Genomic DNA, 22,435 nt, shown 5'->3' on the forward strand with positions numbered 1-22,435 from the left:
AAATATTTTCAACAGCGTTGCCTAGCCCAGCGTAACTCGAATTCACATTTAATTTATAATAGACAGACAGAAGACAGTCTTGATCACCACGAGTATTTCACTGGTAAAACCGGTGATTGGTCACACTGTTGACCAATCAGCACATTACTTGGGGGAAAGTAGAGCCAATAAGCCAGAGCTGCACTGATTGTTTGTCTAGTAGTGCCCCTTTACCTGTGCCAGGATGAGTTGCTCCAGTGGATACCCGGTGAGGGCGGCTTCTTTTTAGTATTACTATTCACAGTGTGTACTGTACAGGACCATGAAGAAGCTCCTGTTCTTCACTTAGTAAGTGATTTACCAGCTTCGAGCAGCTTTCATTTTCATGTAAGGACTTGCTTTATCTGTATTAGTTGTTTTCTTATTTTGGGTTGATATTTTGGAGGTTTCAGAACCAATCACTAACTTCTATAGAGTTATGGATTCAAGTTACAATATTGTCAATTAATTTGTTCCAGGATAACCATTGTAACTTGATGGACCATTATATATTTGCTATTACCAACAAAAAACATGAATACAGTCATGATGCCCTCATGTTATAGTGTAATGTAGATATGCAATACATGTAAACGATAGGTATATTTTCATAACATCAATACTGAAGATTGATACCATTTATCTTTTTGTTTCAAAATATGTCGTCAACATACTCCAAATTTACATGTTTCAAAAAAGGGATAATTCAAAAATACCCATCACAGTGCTTAACAAGATTTAATGTACATTTATTCTTAACATGTGGAACATATAGTATAAAGAATTTATACTGAATAAATGATATTCATTAAGCCAGAGGAAAAGGAGGAATTTACAACAAGTTTTTTTCATTTTCTTTTTTTTAACTACATTTTCTTGAAATACAAATATGTTAAGTTTCATCACAGAAAAACCTCAATAGTTTTGTTGCTTCATCCATTATGGTGTAATAACTTCTGTCTGTATTATTCGGTCTATTTCAGTTGGCAGACAACTATTTCCACACAGTGACCAGTAAGCAAAGTGTTCGGCTGCTATCCTGAAGTGGAGCGTTAATTTATACATACAGAAACTTGCACCTCTTGGTTGGAAATATGGCCAGGAGTGAATGATTCATTTTTCAGTGCCATGAATAGGAAGAAAAAAAAAATGAAAAGATGACCATAAAAATCTATCACTTTAACCACATCATGGGGAAATAGACAAATCATGTACTAAAATGAATGTTTTAGAAAACTGGAAGGAGAAAAAAAAAAAAAAAAAAGGAAAATTTGAAGGCCTATACATCTCTTATATACATTACAGCCCCTTGGGAAGTAGAAAATAAAATAGAAAAAAATATATAATGAAATATCTAAAGGCTGTTGTCAGTGCGAAAAGTCAAACAAGAACCAGATTTAATTATGACAGTGTGTATTACTCAACTCATTTCAATATAACTGTTCAAAAATTTTACTTTACTCGTATTTAATTTCCCCATAATAGTCTATTCATTCTGCTCCTATTCTAATGTTCCGGTTATCCAAAGGATAAAAACTGTATATCCAAAACTCCTTTTCTACATATAATTTCACTAACCGTTCTATTGCACACAGGTTTGGGACTTTTTTTTTTTTTTTTAATATGTAACTCAATGTGGAACAGATATTTTGAAAATAAAAACAAAAGAAAAAACTAACTTTTTTTCTGCAAAGAATTGATACAATTTGATTTTACAATGCTTGCACAGTTTTAGCAATCAGTCCCCCAAGTATACAACCAACAGAAATAAAAACGAAAAAAACAAAATGACCTCAATGAAACAATCACCGACTTTGGTTAAGACAAAATAAAATAAAATTAACGAACACAAAGTAATGAAATCTTTTCAGCTCAACCATTCCTTTGAATTTCCAATTGGTAAATAAATGACTGAATATGTGGAGCAAATTGTTTTTTTTTTTTTTTCCTTTTAACATTTTTTTATTTGATTTTCTTCTCTCAAATCTTGATAAAAGAACAAAAAAAAAAAAATAGCCAGTTATATGTGAATTCTTACTCTCCTTTCACACATGCTTGGCTTCCCACTGGTGTCATAACTGTCCTATTTGAAAGAGTACATCACAGATGACGGAGGCAACCGCAGAGTTCAGAACAGCTGTTATAGAGATATCCAACAAACGACCTTCGTGTAAAAGGAAATCCGAGCGGTTCTCCTCCACTTTGGCCATGGCTAATAAAGCCTTAGCTGCCCTGCACATCATGTCAACGCTAGGTGGCTCCAAATTGGGGGGCTGTATATGCATGAGGTTATGCTGACTTTGTTGATACTGGGCCATGGTGACTCCATCTTCCAAGAAGCTTATTAAGTTGCCAATGCTTCCCTTCTGCACAGCTATGGCCCTTGCTACCAATGTATCCCCCTGAGCAAGGTTTGAAAGCAGTGCCACAGACATTTCTCGACACACAGGGATTTTGCGATTCCCAACGTACCTAACTAGAGTCGCATAGAGTTTCTCTTGGCGAGTGAATGGAGGCGTGGCCAATATAAGGTCCACATTATTGTCCTGTATACTGAGTTTACATAAGGTTTCCAGCACAAGTCTCTGTGGGGAAAGAACAGAATTGGGCCCTACTGTTGGGAAGGAATCTTGTGCCTCTGCAGATGGGCATACCATCCAATGTAGCAAGCCATCTAAAATTGGCAAACAGATACTTTCTGTGTAAGCAGACAAATCTAGCTGTCCAGAGATATTGGATAATGTGACCAAAGTATTTTCCCTCAGTATCTCGAGGCAGTCCCACCACCATTCATCTTTGCTACAGCTGGTACCTTTATCTTCATCATCTTCTTTCTCATAAGTCAGAGGTGTTCGTTTTCTCTCTGGATGCCCATGGTGAAGGAGAATTAATTTCCCAAGAATCAAGACCAAACCTGGGTGTTTTGACAACTCAGCATCATTCCCAGGTACAAAGGATAAACTACGGATAATATTTGACACACAAACGCAGCGTTTTGCCAAAGAGTCTTGCCACTGGGCTATTGTACACAACGGAGTTTCATCTCTGTTTCTTGGTTCATCTTCCAGTAATGTAATGTTCCTATGTATTTTGGCTTGATTGATTCCTAATGAATGTTTGTTGCTATTTGTTTGTAAGCAAGGACTATTTGAGTCTTCAGGCAGAGAACCTGGCCTTGCAGACAAGACATCATCAATAGTTGCAGTTATGGTCTTCTCGGGTTGGTCCTCCTCATCCTCCACTAACACTTTGACATCAAGCTCTTTCTTCTTTTTGCTTGGTGATCCGATTGGGGGTTGTGATCTTTTATGCAAGGGTATATCCATTTTGCTTTCAAAGTGTGTCTGAATGTGTTCAGTTGTATCGCCTCCACCAAGTCGCCAATGAAGAAGTCCACTAATAAATTCCTGTACCCGTCCAAGTTGGTCTGAACGATCAATGACAAATAGATCATTCTTCTTCACAACTTTGATTGGCAGCTTATCAAATTTACTAGCTTGCTTTGGCCTCAGAGAAGGATCAATCAACTGCTTATCTTCTGCTTTTACGGGATCTTTTTCAACTACACTTTGAACATCTTGATCATGTTCATCTTTATCATTAAACTCATCCACTTCCTCTTCAATATCCTCCTTATAATCCATAGCAGCTTCCTCCTCTTCTATAGATGGAATATCTTCAGTGTCATTTTCAAGAGCTTTTTTGACATTTTCCCCAACTTCATATTCCTTCAAAATCCTAAATATATCAATGAGGCATTTTCTGAAGTATTCCACCAAAAGCTCCAAGAATCCAGGTAGCTATTAAATAAAAAGCAAATAGTAATAATGAGAAAATTGCATTTCCATAAGGTTATTTTGATCCACAACAATGTGTTAATTTTTTTTTTTAGAAGCAAGTTCAATTTTGATAGTAGTGGAATGCATTAAATGTTGTGCTAACAAAGTAGTTAAGTATACATTTAACCCCTTCCCACCGACGACACGTAAATCAAAGGGCTAATTGCAGGATATCCATCTTTTCTGCATATCTGTTTATAAAGATCTCTGATAAGTGATCAAATAGGCTGTTATCATTAGATCAGAGTGATCAGTAAATGGGAACAGCAAAGATCACATAGATCATGTGTTTGCTGATAAACTGTTCCAAAATAGAATAAATAAAACCTAAATAAATCTAAAAGAAAAGAAAAAAAAATCTGACAATGAAAAAAAAATTCCCCCTTCAGCCAAAAAGGGCCAACTTCTACAAACCTACACACACCATTATTCGACATCCTGCATGACAGAAACGTTAGCATGGCTGTCAAGGGCTCAGGCATTAATACGTTCCTGTAACGCAGAATGTACGTTAGCCCAAACCTACAGTAATTACCCCATGCCAACAATTTTTGTCTGTTGTCCCGATCTGCTTTCAGACACTCACTAAGGATTTATCAAGGCCCAAAAACAAAAACCCCTGGTCATGAAATGGTTAATAGTATTTCTAGTGGTGATACAAGCAAGATCACAGTTATCAAGCTGTACCGCAATGGAAGAGATTAACTTTCGTACATAGATGTAAATATTCTTAAACGGGAACTCCACATGTGAACCACACTTCACATTAAAAAAATCTGCACTTTAAGTTGAAAAGGCTTTATTCAGATGGGCATAATAATGTTCCATGTGAAAACCGCATATTTGTGGCCAAAAATTAGGTTGTATCCGGAGAGGAAAATGCAGATTTTTTTTTAGCATTTGTTTTCGAAACCTGTTCTCGGCAGCAAATATATGTATTTAATAAAAAGTTATAATACGCCCGTCTGAATAAAGGCTATCTTTGTAAATACTCATCTTTCGTTATTGTATTCTATATGTTGCCTTTTTGCCATTCACTCCTAAAATAAGTGGAAAAATTCTGCCGTTTATCTATACACTGCTAGATAACGGTCATCAGTGCTCCAACAATATACTGCTCCGCCTAAACTGAGGATATGATTAAAAAGCAGTACAAGAGAAGTAAAGCAAAATATTTGTATTTAATGTAGATTTAAAATAATGGAAAATTGTAAATATGTTGCACAAAGTGGAGCTACACAGAATAGATGACCAAGAGCAGTTATAGAGAATATATTCACCTGAGAAAGGTTGAAAGTAGTCACTGTGCTATCGTCATACAGCAGGATGTTGATGGTGTCTAAAGCCCAAGTACTTTCAGCCAAGAGACCAGATTTTAAAGACATCATTACTCTCCAAGCCTCGGGTGTTACTGTTAAGAAAGTTTAAAAGGAAAAAATATATATATTTTTTTCATTTGTTTTTTAAGAATAGACATGTTTTTGTAATACTGTCTTATAGCTCAAATGGTCAAATGCACAAACTGAAGACCATCTGAAAACTGTCCCCACATTAAAAAAAAAATTAATTTGATTAAATAAAATGCTAAAATCAATTATGGGAATAACATTTCAACTGGATTCTCTTTTAGAGTCTGTTCTCATCAGCGTTTGGTTTCCGTCCATTGGTTCCATTCAACCTTTCAACCGACTGCGCTGTTGTTTCTGTGAAGAAAAGCTGAAACTTTATTGAATGGAAACAAACGGAAACCAACTGCAACGGACGCATTACCATTGAAATCAATAGTAATGCAAACGGAAAATATAGTTTCCGTTCGGCTTTCCATTTATCAATTCCCCCGACGCAAAGGTTGAACGGAACCCATCAACAGAAACCGAATGCTGATGTGAACAGGCCCTTCGGCTATATTGTTCACGCATCGGATTTGCCTTAGACGAAAAAGTCATCAACAGTAAAAAATTATGTGGCAGAAATACAAGGCTGAACCTCTGATTTCTGCCGTGTATTGTCCAGCAGATCTGCATGCAGACGTGTCCCATTGTAATTGAATGGAGCTAATCCGTGATTAACTACCATTATCATTAAAGCTATCCTGAACTGTATAGCCCCATAGCATTACATTTACACATTAATGAATATTGGTATTCAATATATGGGACTAACCACTGTAATCGATATGGGAAAACTGGTCTTAAAAGGGTAATCCCATGAATCCATTTCATACCAAAAAGAAACTTTATTACCTGTTTTACAGTAATTTGCAGTGATTCTAATATGTGCTAATGGGGGAGGGGCTCTGTGCAGAATCGGTCTCCTCCGCCCTCTGGCAGCTGACAATATAGTCCCTTCTTACTTTCCAGTCCATCTTTACAATCCTAACAATCTGAGAAGAAGTCTTCTCAGCTATACTACCATGCTATTGCAGAGGCTCTGCTCCTTCCCTGACAAGCAGAAAGCCATTTCTTTTGCCTGCTTTGCAGTGAATAAAGGATCGCTATGCAGAGACCTGGCTACGGGGAGAGTGACTGAACATGCTCGACCACTAGAACTTAGTTTATTAGGTGGATGTTCACATTGCTATACACTCCGAACACTAGGTGACACTATACCATCTAAGGAAATGTAATAACTTTTTACTGATCAATTAAAAAAAAATAATTTGGTGCTTTATTAAAATATACATCATTTTGTTCATGTAATGACCCCTTTAAATGTGTGAATAGATTAATCAAATAGATGTAGATTGGATACAGTTTTTTTTATATTCACAGTAGAAACAGGATATTCCTGATGGATTTTTTTTTTATCTTCAAATATATCATCAATGATTTACCATAAAATACTTAAAACTGATAATAATACATATTATATGAGCACATATAGGCTTTTGCAGTCGCAATTCCCCCGAAAATCCCGGGAGAATTACGGCCCCATTCATTTCAATGGGCCCATGCACACGACCATGGTTTCCACGGTCCGTGCATGGCCCAGGAGACCGGACCGCAAAAAGAACAGACATGTCTTATTACAGCCGTGTTTTTTGCGGTCCAGGCTGAGAAAATTTGCGGGCGGTTCGCAGATGACACTCTGCGGCCGGCCGACCCAAAAATCACGGCCGTGCACATGGCTATGGTTGTGTGCATGAGGCCTAAGTATAATATTTCTAACTTCTAGACTAGGAATGGTAGGTAACAAGTATTTATGTTGGACACATTACTCATCTTCATTAGTTTAACTAACCTATGTCTTTTGAGGTAATCTTTCTCCTTGACTTTAGGATTGGTTGAGTTGCTTCCACGGAACCTGGGGGGAAGGTTATGTCACGTCTCATAGAGGACTGCGAAGAAATTCCAGAGCTGTGTGTCGGAGGGGCTGTGGGCATGACTTTCTGCATTTTGATAGATGGCATAAAAGGAGACTTGCTCGGTGACATACGGTTTTCTAGTGAGCGCTGAAATGAAGCAGGACTAAGAGCTCTTGAAATATGGTTTGGCACGGATGGTGGAGTTTGGTAAGAAGAAGGTGGAGCCCTGGTAATTGGTTGCAAGGATCCTGATGGAGACATATAAGAAGGCTGACGCTGATTTCCATGAGGTGGCCACTGACCATCATGATTCATTCTTTGGTCAGGACCCATTATGTCATCAGAGCGGTTCATAGGTGGATATGTTCCTGGTTGTTGAGTGCCTCCAGGTCCTTGTCTTCCCGGATATGGGTAAGGGATATCATTACGTGCTGTCCATATGTTCTGTTGAGGGCCATCATTGGTAGATGATTGCATGGGACCACCCATTATCTGTGGTCCCATGCCATGTTGTTGCATTTGTCCTGGACCCTGAATTCGCTCTCTGTTATAGGGATAGGGATACTGGCCTTGCATGGGTCTTCGGTCAGGTCCAGAGTAAGTGTTGCTATACTGATTGTACACATCTTGCGTTTGACTGCTGTATTGCATATTATATAGATCTCCTTCATGCCGCTTTGATGATGGACCATACATGCCATCCATATGGCGTTTGTAGTTCTGCAATTACAAAAAGAAATACATCACATAAAAATCACAAAGCACTGTATAATACTAAAGAACTAGCAGGATAAATAAAAGTATGTAAAAGGCACATTACGGCAAATAATCACTTAGAGCAGGGGGTCTGAAACACGTGGCACACAGGCTGCATGCGGCCACTGACTATATTATCTACGGCCTGCGGGGGAACCGTAACTCTCTTGTGAGTGTAGAGAACAGGCCGTTGGAGAAACGCGCCGGCGCTCAGTTCGTTGGTGATAGGTAAGCAATAGCCTCACAGCCCCCTGTAGATTGTGCAATCCCGCCTGTAGATATCGCCCCACACACACCCCCCTGTGGATAGCGCTACATTCCCCCAGGTCATACCTCCCAATCGTCCTGGATTCATCGGAACAGTCCCGGATTCCGGGCAGTGTCCCACTGACCCAGGCGGCCGGAGGTATGTCCCGCTGTCAACTGTATCTGCGGCCTCAGGACGCAGATACAGTTGAACCCAATGCTGAAGCAAGGAAACGTCAGTTTAGTTCATAGCGGAAGAGCAGAGGGAGCTCCTCTGCTCGCCGAGGACTCGCCGGGTACAGCGCTACTTTAAGTACTGTACCCGGGGAAGCCCTTGACGTCACTGTCCGTCAGTGGCTACTCCTGGAGAGGAATCCCCGTTGCTGACGCTCTGGCAGGGGATTCTGCTCCAGGAGTAGCCCCTGTCGTCACAGTCCATATAAAACAACAGCCGTCACACGGACTCACGTACTTCAATGGGGCTGTTCAACGGAGCATGTGAAGGATCCATGAAAAAATAGAACAGGTCCCATTTTACTGTATGTCACGCATCCCTCCATAGACTCAGGTCTGAGGGATCCGTGCCAACGTGCCCCGCATGGGTGCACCTCGGACGTGAGAGAGATATCCCTATATAGAGAGATATTTATATGTTGTAAAATTCTGGCAAATTTTGAGTTAAGAATCCTCTAGTTTGCATGAGTTCCATGAAATGTGCATCCAACACAATTTTACTTGCTCACAAAACTTCAACTACACACATTATTACCCTCCTGCTCTGCCAAGGAATAAGGATTCTCACATGTTATAGAAAATCTGATAGTTTCCTCAACTGTGTCAGGGTTGTTATGTGTCAAATTAGGCCGCATCCTTAAGGGGTTAAAGGAACACTCTGGGAAAAACAAATAAAAATATTTTTTTCCCCTTACAAATTCCTTTATTATTGGGGGGAAAAAAATGGCATTACCGCATCCAAAGCAACACGTACAATAAAAATAAAATGATATTTATTCTGCACAGTGAATGCAATAAAAAACAAAAAAACAATGCCCCCCCCCAAAATTTTTTACCATATTTCAAAAATATATTTATATTTAAACGGGCGCGTGAGCACACACACACCCCAAGAACAAACACGCGCACACACACACACACACACACACACACACACACACACACACACACACCCCAGCACACACACCCCAAGCACACACACCCCAAGCACACACACCCCAAGCACACACACCCCAAGCACACACACCCCAAGCACACACACCCCAAGCACACACACCAAGCACTCCTTAGGGCTACATCAAAGGGAAAAATAAAAAGTTATGGATCTTGGAATTCAACGATGAAAAAATTGTTAAAATTTGTTGAATCGTTGTGTGTCAAACTTAGCCGCATCCTTAAGGAGTTAAAGGAATAGTCTGGGAAAAAAACGGAAACACTGTTATACATAGTACAGAGCCTGAGGCAGCTGTGCATTAATCAGGAATTTAAGAACACCAAAGAGAAAATATCTATGAGATGCATAGCTCCCTTAGGCCCTGTACTATGCATAACATGTTGTATCAGCACATTAACAGGCCCTGTACTAGGCATAACACATTGCATCGACTGAGTGTTCTTGTAGGGTGTGTATGTACACATCTCACTAAACTCTACCTTGTAATGACAGGTTTGTCCCTGGGAGCTACTGCACAGACAAGCCTAATTCCTTTGAGTTCTATTGAAGACAGCTCATCTGTGCAGCAGCTCACAAGGACAAACCTGTAGCTTCTCTGACAGCTCCCTATATCCCTGTACATTTACTCGCTGCTTGAAGACGCAGAATTATAACACAATGTATATTACAAAGTGTTAGCGATTGATGTGCTGACATGTTAACATGTCAACCTAATGCACCGACATTAGGAGGCATGTAGTGTGATATTTTAGTGTAGTTTTTTAGTGTACTTTAAGCTCCATAAAAACATTGTATGCCAGATATCTTCAATAAAAAAAAGGTTGGATTTTTTTTAATTTCTCTTTGCTCCGGAGATCCTTTTAGATGATGCCAATTTTACGCATAACATATGAAATTTTATTATACAATTAAGAATTTAGTCATACTTAAAGGCTATGTACACCTTCGAAAGCGATTTTTTTAATAAAAAGTTGTTTTAGCGTGTAACTTTATAATTGCATTTTATGAAATTCAATTATTTTTACTTTTTGAGACACAGCTGCTTTGTATCTTGTATACAGAGCAGCTGTATCTTGTGCTGAATCCTGTGTCCGTCAGGTCAGTGGGACGGACAGGTTATGACAGCGGGTCCTGAGTGTCTCTCACACGCAAGATTGAGCGGTTATCGATCACATCTAAGTTCATTACCCAGTGTCACTGAGCCCGTCCGTGCCGCCGAGCTGACGAATTCAAATCTTAGCTCTAGAAACAGCTGCTCTGTATGCAGGATACAAAGCAGGTGTATCTCAAAGAGCCTTTAAACACATACATATAGAAAAAAAAAAGCATACTGTATGCAAAAACTAGAAAACGGTTTTTGAGAACATTACATTGCCCATTAACTACTACAGAAGCCTTACTTGTTGTTGAGGATACATTCCTGGTTGGTGCACTCCATATGGTGGTTGGCCTGACGGGGGTCCTTGTCCTGCATACTGCTGCCCGTATGCCTCGTGTCTAGAAAACAAAGTTGCACAATGCTGATTAATTTATTAAATATAATATTTTGACTGATTTATTTTTAAGAGGAGACTATGGCACATTTTACTAAAAAATGTTTTGTATACTTTGTTATTGTTACACATCTATAATTATTTCTTAATTAACTCCTTAACAACCATCCACTGTCTTTTGACGGTGGACGGTGCAGGTCTTCAGTCTATAGAGTAGTCGTTCGGTGTTGAAGAGGCTAACAAGCGCTTCAGAGAGCGCTTATTCTCTAAGAATGACCTATTACGAACTGCTCCTGTTTTCAAAGAAGCCCCCTGACTATTGCTTGGGATCGGAGGAACCTTCAATCCCTGCTTTTTGACCCTCTATTCACCGCTGTATGACCGCGGCGTGATCAAAAGGGGATTGGCGAACCTAACTGCAGTGAGTTCTGGGGACCTAGAAAGGACCACAGGGCAGTCTGTTCAGTAAGCTACTGTTAGGGCGCACTATGGGGGGAATTTATTAAATGCTCTACGTCAGCTTTCTAGCTGGCGTAGATTTAATTCTGTGGCCTAGGGCATAACAAGGTAAAGGCAGGCCCGGCCTTGATCGGACATTAAATAAATTAAACAATAAATTTATCACCTAGCCACTCCTCAGGCTCCCACTTCAGGCCGTGGCGCATTCAAGCTCCTGACGCCGATCAGTGCCACTGCCTGATGTGGTAACGTGAGGATATCTGGGGAAGAAAAGGGGGAAAAAGTGGGGATGTCTGATCAGGGAAAGGGTGCCCGGCAGTGCGGTACCTATTGTTGCACAACAATTGTGGCGCACAGCCAGCCAAAGATGCAAAACATATATAAAAAAAGGTGTCACATCTTACTCCAGTGAACGGCATATTAAGACTGGTGTATGAAATGCCAGTCTTAATAAATCTCCTCCTAGGTGTTGCTCTTACAGCAGCCTGTGTCATAGTGACACAGAGAATAATATATTAGCATACCAGAGTGATCGGAGTGCTTTAATACATTAGAAGTATAAAATAAAGTTGTAAAAAAAAGAAAGTAATCCATTCATGGGATTAATTTTTTTTTAATAAAAAAAAAAGTGTACAGAAAAAAATAAGTGATTCAGTATAAAATACATTTTATTATGCATACCCTACATAAAAAACCTGCATATATTATGTATCCACACGACTGTCATAACCTGACCAATTCAGGGTTATTCAATTTTGAACTTGAGCAATATAAAACAAATAAAACCATGCGTAAAGTTGGTTTTTCATTATTCATTGACCCAAAAAAATTTATGGAAATTACACAGTAAAATTGTAACCCCAAACTGTGCCGAAAAAAATAAATACATTTTTTACTACTGCATAAAACAAGGCCTTATACAGCCATGTCAATGAAAAAAATAAAAAAAAGGTATGGCAAATGAGATGGAGAGGAAAAAAAGTTAGCCGTTAGTGACCGCCCCATAGTGTTTTTACGGCAGCCACTAATGGGCTTTATTCTTATGCATAGGCCTTTTTACGGCGCTGCATCGGAATAAACAGAGCAGGGAGCCATTAAATGTCCCTGCTCTCAGCTACCAGAAGTAGTTGAGGTCTGGGGGCATCCCTGCTGTAACGGGTGAGATCGATATCAGTATATCAGCGATACATAGCGAGCGCCGCATCAGAGTTATTTTGGAGAGAGGGAGGGAGCCTGTAGTGTATGCCTGCTAAGTCATGCTTGAGGCAAGGCCTAGTAGATGCCTGTCCGTTTTAGACAGACAGGCATAATACACTGCAATATGGAAGTATTGCAGTGTATTATAAATGTGATCGGACAATCGCATAGTGAAGTCCCCTAGTGGGACTAGTAAAAAAGTTAAAAAAAAAGTTTAATGAGTTTAAAAAGAAAAAAGTGAAAAAAAAATAAATTAAAAACCCACCCCTTTACAAGCTGCTTTATTATCAAAATAAAGTAAAAAAGTTACACATATTTGGTATCACTGCATCCGTAACGACCCCAACGATAAAGTTATTACATCATTTAACCCGTACGGTGAACGTTTTAAAAATAAAAAACAAAAATCGCTGTTTTTTTTTTAATCCTGCCTTGATAAAAAGTGATCAAAAAGTCGCATCTACTCCAAAATGGTACCAATAAAAACTACAAGTTGTCCCGCAAAAAAAAAGCCCTCATACAACTGCATCGGCGAAAAAAAAAAAAAAAAAGTTATGGCTCTTCAAATATGGAGACACAAAAACAAATAATTTTGAAAAAAAAGTGTTTTTACTGTTTAAAAGTAGTAAAACATACAAAATCGATATAAATTTGGTATCGTTGCAATCACAACAACCCGCTGAATAAAGTTAGTGTTATTTATACCACACGGTAAAAAGTTAATAAACGTTAATCAATAAATTCTATGTACCCCAAAATGGTGCTATTAAAATTTACAACTTGTCCCGCAAAAATTTACAACTTGTCGACGCAAAGATAAAAAAGTTACAGCTCTTTGAATGAAAAGATGGAAAAACTTAAAAAATTGCTTGGTCATTAAGGGGTTAAGGCCATTTGAGGCCTGGTCAAGAAAGTTTTATTTACATATTTTCTTCGGCAATATTGCTTGTATCAACAACAAACTCTTTGTGAAGTGGGGTGTTTTGTTTTTTGGACTAGTCCCCCATAATAGCAGCAACCTTGATTCTCTCATTTATTTCATCACTAAATAACTTTTTATAAGTTATTGTAGAAATTAGTAAAATCCATTTATCCATCAAATGAATAAGCGTGGACACAAGAAAATGAGTTTAAAACAATGATGTGACAATCCCATGTTGCAAAGGGCTAAATATTCAAGACTTCACTTGGTCACAAAAAAAAAAAAAAGTCTCGATATATAGAAAATAATTCTCATGGCCAATACAATATGATGATATACTCTAAGTGAGGCGGGTGTGTGTTTTGGTGAGACATTAACCCCTTAACGCACCGGTACGTCCTGCATTGAAGTGCTTTAAGGCACCAGGACGTACCGGTGCGTCCTGGCTAAAAACTGTCACCCTGTCAAAGGACAAGGTGACAGAACTGTGCCGTCAACTGTTTGACAGTTGATCGGCACAGTAAGACGGCAGGGGACCATTCACACCGGCGATCGCTGTGATTGGTCAGTCAAAGCAGACTAACCAATCACAGCTCCATGACGTGTGTATGTGATGGCGCTGGCTCAGAAGCTGAGCCAGCGCTATCACCTCCTGTAATTAGCTGTTGTCTGCAACGGCCAGGACCAGAGCTAGGCTCCGATCCGGCCGATTAACCCCTTAGATCGTACCCTATGGTTGCTAATGACAGCCATCGGCACCCGCGGGTGTTCCGATGGTTGCTACGGCAACCGTAGCCTAACAATCGCTTCCTAGTACGAAAGCCTATTAGGCCCCGCCGGGAGGTGAAGCCTAATAGGCTTGCAGTCAGTGAATAGCTGACAGCTCTAATACACTGCACTATGTAGGTAGTGCAGTGTATTAGAATAGCAATCAGGGCTTCATGCCTTCAAGTTCCCTAGTGGGGCAAAAGAAAAAGTTAAAACAAGTTAATAAAAATGTTGTAAAAAAGTTAAAAAAAATAAGTTTCATGTTACAAAAACACTATAACAGCCTTTTTTCCTATAATAAGTCTTTTTATTATAAGAAAAACTAAAAAACATAAAAAAAAGTACACGTGGTATCCCCGCATCCGTAACGACCCAAACTATAAAAATAGCACGCTATTTTACCCGTACGGTGAATACCGTAAAAAAATTAAACAAAAAACTATTCTGAAATCGCTGTTTGTTAGTCGCTACCCCTCGCAAAACAGAATAAAAAAAGGGATCTAAAAGTTGCATGTACCCCAAAATTATGCCATTAAAAACTGCAGCCGTCCCGCAAAAAACAAGCCCTCCCACCGCTTTTTTGACGGAAAAATAAAAAAGCTATCGCTCTCAGAATATGGGGACACCAAAAATAAATTATTTGAAACAAAAGTGATTTTATTGTGCAGACACTGCAAAACATAAGAGAAACTATATACATCTGGTATCGCCGTAATCGTACCGACCCGCAGAATAAAGTAAAATTGTCATTCATAGCGCATGGCGAACGCCGTAAAAAAAAACAAAAAAAAAAACATCAGAATTGCAGGTTTTTGGTCACCTGGCTTGCCAAAAAAATGAAATACAAAGTGATCAAAAAACCGCATGTACCCCAAAATGGTACCAATGAAATCTACAGATTGTACCGCAACAAATAAGCCCTCACCCAGCTCCGGTGGAGAAAAAATAAAGAAGTTTTGGCTCTCAGAATATAGCGATGCAAAATGTGCAGAGTGTCCAAAAGCGGATAAGATTGGGCGCCATTTATCAGTGCGACAGCGACCACATGTCTGCGGATTATTATTTATTTACCCAATTATTATACCCTCTTATTATACCCTGATGTTCTCCGCACAGATTACATGTACCCCCACATCATAAACTGAAATACCAGTAATACCGCAAACAGAACAACTAGCGAGCAAAATCCACGCTCCAATAGCCAAATGGCGCTCCCTCCCTTCTGAGCCCTGCAGCGTGCCCAAGCAGCAGCAGTGTACGTCCACATATATGGCATCGCCATACCCGGGAGTCCCGCTTAACAGTTTGAGGTATTTGTCTTCAGTGGCACGAACTGGGCACAAAATATTGTGCACTAAAATGGCACATACCTGTGGAAATTTGCAATTTTCACTTTGCACCGTTCATTTCTAGTAGAAAAAAAAAACCTGTGTGGTCAAAATGCCTTCAGGGGTGCAGTTTCCAAAATGGGGGTCACTACTTGGGGGTTTGTTTTACTATTTGACCACAGAGCTCTGCCATTGTGGGCTAATGCTGCGAAAATCACCTCACATGCACCTTTCACTCCTAAACCCTGTCATATGTCCAGGCAAATGATAAATGCCTTGAGGGGTGTAGTTTACCTAATGGGGTCACTTCTCAGGGTTTTACACTCTACTCTGGTACCTAAGGGAGCTCTGCAAATGCGACATGGCGCCCGTACACCAGTCCAGCAAAATCTGCGCTCTAAAAGGCCAATGGCACTCCTTCCATTTTGAGCTCTGCCATGTGCCGAAACAGCAGTTTAGGGCCACACATCGGGTATTGCTGTACTCGGGAGAAATTGGGTAACAAATTATGTGTTGTTTTTTCTCCTATTACCACTTGTGGGAAAAAAAATGGGTGCAAACCTACATATTTTTGGGGAAAAAAATAATTTTTCATTTTCACTGCCTCATTCTAATACAATCTATGAAACACCTGTGGGATCAAAATGCTCAGTACTCCACTAGATGATTACCCTGAGGGGTAAAGTTTCCAAAATGGAGTCACTTTTCAGGGGTTTCTACTGTACGGGTACCTCAGGGGCTCTGCAAATGCGACATGGCGCCCAAAAAACAATCAACCAAAATCTACATTCCAAGTAGCACTCCTGCCATTCTGAGCCCTGCGGTGTATCCAGGCAGCAGTTTATGACCACATATGGGGTATTGCCAGACTCGGGAGAAATTGCTTTACAATTGTTGTGGCGCTTTTTCTCCTTTATTCCTTGTGAAAATGAAAACAATTCAACATTTTAGTGGAAAGAATGTAGATTTTCCCAATAATTCAGCAAAAAAACTGTTGGGTCAAAATGCTCACTATACCGCTAGATAAATTCCACGAGGGGTATAGTTTCTCAAATGGGGTCACTTTTGCCGGGTTTGCACTATTTTGGCCCCTCAGTGGCTTTGCAAATGTGACATGGGGCCGCAAACCATTCCAGCAAAACTTGAGCTCTAAAAGTCAAATGGCGCTCCGTCCTTTCTAACTTCCGCCATGTGTCTAAACAGCAGTTTATTACCACATATGGGGTATTACTGTGCTCAGAAGAGTTTGCTTTACAAATATTGGGGTGTTTTTTCTCCTTTATCTGTTGTAAAAATGAAAAAATCTGAGCTAAAACTACATCCTATTAGAAAAAATTGAGATTTTCAATTTCACAGTATAATTCCCATAAATTCAGCAAAAACCGTCATGGCACCGAAAACCAATACAGCAAAATCTGCGCTCCAAAATCCAAATGGCCCTCGTTTCCTTCTGAGCCCTGCCGTGGGTCCAAACAGCAGTTTATTACCACATATGGGGTATTGCCGTATTTGGGGGTATTGCCATAATCGGGAGACATTGCTTTACAAATGTTGTGGGGATTTTTCTCCTTTACTCCTTGTAAAAACTGAAACATCGTATGTTTTTTCAGAAAAAAAGTAGATTTTAATTTTCACAAACCAGTTCCAATAAATTTATCAAAAAACCTGTGGGCTAAAAATGCTAACTATACCTCTTGAAAAATTCCTTGCTGCTTAATTCCAAAAAGTTATGCAAAAAAAAATTGTGTGGTTAAAATTCTCACTATACCCTTAGATGAATTCCTTGGGACTGTAGTTTCTAAAATAGTGTTTTTCGGTCAGTGTTTCCTATGTTTTGGCACCACAAGACCTCCTCAACCTGACATGGTGCCTAAAATATATTCCTAAAAAAGGAGGCCCCAAAATCCACCAGGTGCTCCTTTGCTTCTTAGGCCAGTGCTTCAGTCCATTACCACACTAGGGCCACATGTGGGATATTTCTAAAAATTGCAGAATCTGGGCAATAAATATTGAGTTGCATTTCTCTGGTAAAACCTTCTGTGTTGCAGAAAAAACTGTATTACAAATGAATTTCGTAAAAAAAAATTTACATTTGTAAATTTCACCTCTACTTTGATTTATTTCCTGTGAAATGCCTAAAGGGTTAAAATAATTTCTTAATGCTGTTTTGAATACTTTGAGGGGTGCAGTTTTCACCCTTGATCACCATTTTTTTTGCCCAATTACATCCAAAATTATTTGCAGATTAATTTCATTATATATTTTTATAGGGGTTGGAACTCAAAATACCCGACATAGTATTTAAAGACAAAACTCTGGGTGTCTGCAGCCACCACTAGGGGGAGTTTAGGGGCAAGCGGTTTATGAATTACAGTAAAGCTCCCTATGCTTTCCTAGCGATGGCTGCAGGCAGCCTGAATACTATCTTTTAAGTCTATATCTAGGAAAGGGATTTAACCCTCTGTCTCAGAAAAATGGATAAAGATATATTTTGAAATTAATCAGTACAAATTGTTGGCCCTAAAAATGAAATGGTGTCGAAGGTGGAGATTTAAGACAGTTTTTTTTTTTTACTTAATCAAGGAGCGTATCTTCTAAGAAAACTTTTCAGTTTGTGTAAGGCAATAAATTACCCTGGAAGAACGTGTGATCCTTTCCGATACATGTTAAATTATCTTTTTAACCCCTTAATGACATTTGGGCCTTAAAGGGGGTTATCCGGGGACAAAAAAATTCAAATATTGCTTTGCATTCATATTTTTATGTAAAAAAGTGTCGCTTACTAATGTAAAAATAAAAATTTGGTACTAAATGCTGCCGTTCAAACCTGGTGAATTGTTCCCGGAAGTCCTGGTTTCCATGGCATGACCGCAAAGGACTGTCACCTTGCCTATTGCTGGAGTCCCCGAGCAGAGCATCAGCTAGCACTTTGCTCAGGACTCCAGAACTGCTCCCGGTCAGTGACTTCAGGGGTTTCCTATCTCTGGAGTTCCCGAGCAGAGCATCAGTTGATGCTCTGCCTGGGGACACCAGCATTGCTGCCAACGTCACTGTCACTGTCCGTAGCAGTGGGCAGCAATACTGGAGTCCCCGAGCAGAGCATCAGCTGATGCTCTGCCTGGGGATTCCCGTACTGCTGCCAACATCACTGTCCGTATATGGGCAGTGACGTTGGCAGCAGTATGGGAGTCCCCAGGCAGAGCATCAGCTGATGCTCTGTTCGTGGACTCCAGTACTTTTGCCCACGTCAATGCCCATGTATGGACAGGGACAGTGACACTACTGCTGCCGACGTCACTGTCCATATATGGACAGTGACTACAGGCGTTTCCTATCGCTGGAGTCCCCGATCAGAGAATCAGGTGGTGCTCTGCCTGGGGACTCCAGCACTGCTGCCAACGTCACTGTCCATATACGGACAGTGATGTTGGCAGCAGTACGGGAATCCACAGGCAGAGCATCAGCTGATGCTCTGCTCGGGGACTCCAGTATTGCTGCCCACGTCACTGCCCATGTATGGGCAGTGACGTTGGCAGTAGTAGTGGAGTTCCCGAGCAGAGCAGCTAGGGAACTTCAGCTATAGGAAACCCCTGAAGTCACTGACCAAATGTCAGGAGAAGTGCTGGAGTCCCCAGCAAAGCACTAGCTATTGCTCTGCTCAGAAACTCCAGCAATAGGCAACCTGACAGCCCCTTGCGGTCATGCCATTGAGAACACGCCGACATGAACAGCACAAGCAAGCCCTCAGACACGTGAGGCCATGTCGGCGCGTCATCAGTATTAAAAAAGCTCCAGGACTTCCAGCAAAAATTCACCGGTTTTGAACGGCCTATTTAAGTACCGAATTTTTAATCAAAGTAAGTTAGTAAGTGACTTCTTTTTACATAAAAATATGAATGCAAAGCAATTTTTGGTCCCCGGATAACCCCCTTTAAGGCTCAGACCCAATTTTTCAAATCTGACGTGTCATTTTATCCGTTAATAACGTTGGAATGCTTTTATCTATCCAAGCGATTCTGAGAATGTTTTCTCGTGACACATTGGACTTTATGTTACTGGTAAAGTTTGGTCAATACATTCAGTGTTTATCTGTGAAAAAAAACCTACATTTAGAGAAAATTTTGAAAAATTGTCATTTTTCTAAATTTTAATGTATCTGCTTGTAAGGCTAGGTTAACATGAACGTGTCAGTTTGCATCCGCAAAAAACGCAGCGTTTTTCCTGCATTACAGTTCCGTGTGCCAACATTGTGTGTTCCGCGTGGCATCAGTTTTTGATGTCAGTGTTAGTGCACATTTTTTTATTATTTGTTATCTTCATTTTTTTTAGCAACTGGTGTGTGAATCACGGACAGCACATGGATGACATCCATGTGCTGTCAGTGATTTTCACTCACCCATTGACTTCAATAAGTGCGTGATCCGTAAAAATGGACCAGAACAAAACATGCAGTGAGTTTCACGCAAGGGAAACACGCTGCGTGAAAAATCACACATGTCTGGATAGCCCCATTGAGTTGCATAGGTGTGTGTGCGGTCATGTTGTTTTCACTGACAGCACACGGACTTCTACAACGTTCGTGTGAATCTGGCCTAAGACTGATAGTAATACAACACAAAATAGTTAACAATTCGTTTGCATAATTTTATGAACATCCTTTTATTTTTCTAGGATGTTACAAGGTTTAGAACTTTAGCAGAAATTTCTCACATTTTTAAGAAAATATCAAAAGCCTTTTTTTTTTTTTTCAAACCAGTTCGGTTCTGAAGTGGCTTTGAGGGGCCTTTATATTAGAAACCCCATTTTTAAAACTGCACCCCTCAAAGTATTCAAAACATAATTTAGAACGTAACTTAACCCTTCAGGCATTTCACAGGAATTAAAGCAAAGTGGGAGGTGAAATGTAAATTTTTTTTATTTTTTTTAAAGAAATTTCAAATTATCAATTTTTTTCTTTAACACAAAAGGTTTTAACAGAGAAACACAACTCAATATTTATTGCCCTGATTCTGCAGTTTTTACAAATATCCTACATGTTGCCCTAGTGTGCTAATAGATTGAAAAACATGCCTCAGAAGCAAAGGAGCAATAAGTGGATTTTGGGGTCTCCTTTTTATTAGAATATATTTTAGGCACCATGTCAGGTTTGAAGAGGTCTTGTGGTGCCAAAACATAGGAAACACTGACCGAAAAACACTATTTTAGAAACTACAGTCCCAAGGAATTCATCTAAGGTTATAGTGAGAATTTTAACCACACAATTTTTTTTTGCATAACTTTTTGGAATTAAGCAGCAAAAATGGAAATCTTGTTGTTTTTTTTTTCACAAAAAAAGTAGTTTTAGCTCAGTTTTTTTTTCCACAAGGACTAAAGGACAAAAAGCAAATTTGCAAAGCAATTTTTCCCGACTACGATAATACCCCATATGTGGTCATAAACTGCTGTTTGGACATACCACAGGGCTCAGAAATTAAAGAGCGTCATTTGGCTTTTGGAAATTACATTTTGGTGAAATGTTTTTTGGGTGCTTTGTCGCATTTGCAAAGCCCTGAGAGACCTAAACAATGGAGACCCCCCAAAAATTACTCCATTAGGGAAACTAGACCCCTGAAGGAATCTAACTAGGAGTATAGTGAGCATTTAACCCCCACAGGTTTTTTACAAAATGTAATAAAATTAGGCTGTAAAAATAAAATAAAACATTTCCATTAAAATGTAAAAATGTTTCTTTTTCACAAGGGATAAAAGGGAAACAACACCCCAACATTTGTAAAGCAACTTCCCCATATGAGGTCAGAAACTGCTGTTTGGACACACGGCAGGGCTCAGAATGGCAGGAGCGCAGTTTGGCATGCAGATTTTGCTGGATTATTTTTTGGGTGCCATGTCTCATTTGCAAAGGCCCTGAGGTACCACTACAGTAGAAACCCCTGAGAAGTGACTCCATTTTTGGAAACTACACCCCTCATGGCATTAATTTAGGGGGGTAGTGAACATTTAGACCCCACAGGTGTTTCATATATTTTATTAGAATTAGGAAGTGAAAATGAAAAATTACATTTGTTCAAAATCTATGTAGTTTTAGCTCCCAATTTTTTATTTTTAAAAGGGGTTATAGGAGAAAAACCCCCACACAATTTCTTACTCAATTTCTCTTAAGTACAGCAATACCCCATGTGTGGCCCTAAACTGCTGTTTGTACATACGGCAGGGCTCATAATGGAAGGCGCACCATTTGACTGTTGAAGCGCAGGTTTTACTGGACTGTTGTTCGTGCACCATGTCATATTTGCAGAGCTCCCTTAGGTACCAGAGTACCGTGAAAAGCCCCAAGAAGTAACCCTAATTTAGAAACTAAAACCCCAAGGCAGTTATCATTTGCCTGGACATATGGCAGGTCTCGGAAGTAAAAGAGCACCATGTGCATGAGGTCTATTTTGGTGATTTTTCACACCATTGGCCCACAATTGCAGGGCTCGGAGGTCAAATACTAAAACAAACCCCCAGAAGTGACCCCTATTTTGGAAACTATGCCCATCAAGGCATTTATTAAGGGGTGCTGTGAGTATTATGACCCAAAAGGTGCTTTTTACAAGAAATGAATGCGCAGTGGATTTTCCACTGATGTGCCATTTTCTGACAATTCAGACAAATACCTCACACTGTAAAGCGGGTTCTCCCGGGTATGGCGATGCCATATATGTGAAAGTAAACCGCTGTTTGAATTGTAGGGTTCAGAAGGGAGGAAGCGCCATTTGGCTTTTGAGCTCAGATTTTGTTTGGTAGTTGTTCTGCTTGGGGTTTTACTGGTAGTCCATTTTATAATTTGGGGGCATATGTGATATGCGCGGAGTACATCAGGGCAAAATAAGGTGGTATAATAATGGGGTGAATAAATAATTTATAGATGTGTGGC

General features: G+C 39.7%; 1 protein-coding gene across 8 annotated transcripts in view; it reads right to left on the reverse strand.

The window, feature by feature from the left end:
• Positions 1-751: 751 nt before the first annotated feature.
• Positions 752-22,435, reverse strand: part of ARID1B (AT-rich interaction domain 1B) — a 434,025-nt gene continuing 412,341 nt past the window's right edge. For all 8 annotated transcript variants that reach the window (XM_075862678.1, XM_075862676.1, XM_075862674.1 and 5 more), the window contains 4 exons: positions 10,753-10,849; positions 7,098-7,881; positions 5,138-5,268; positions 752-3,818 (listed from right to left, as the gene is read on the reverse strand). In XM_075862678.1, coding sequence (XP_075718793.1) covers positions 2,091-3,818; positions 5,138-5,268; positions 7,098-7,881; positions 10,753-10,849 — 2,740 coding nt within the window. In that variant the 3' untranslated portion in view covers positions 752-2,090. The remainder of the gene's footprint in view (positions 3,819-5,137; positions 5,269-7,097; positions 7,882-10,752; positions 10,850-22,435) is intronic.

This window comes from Rhinoderma darwinii, chromosome 4, assembly GCF_050947455.1.
Source record: "Rhinoderma darwinii isolate aRhiDar2 chromosome 4, aRhiDar2.hap1, whole genome shotgun sequence".
NCBI classification, from domain to species: Eukaryota; Metazoa; Chordata; class Amphibia; order Anura; family Rhinodermatidae; genus Rhinoderma; species Rhinoderma darwinii.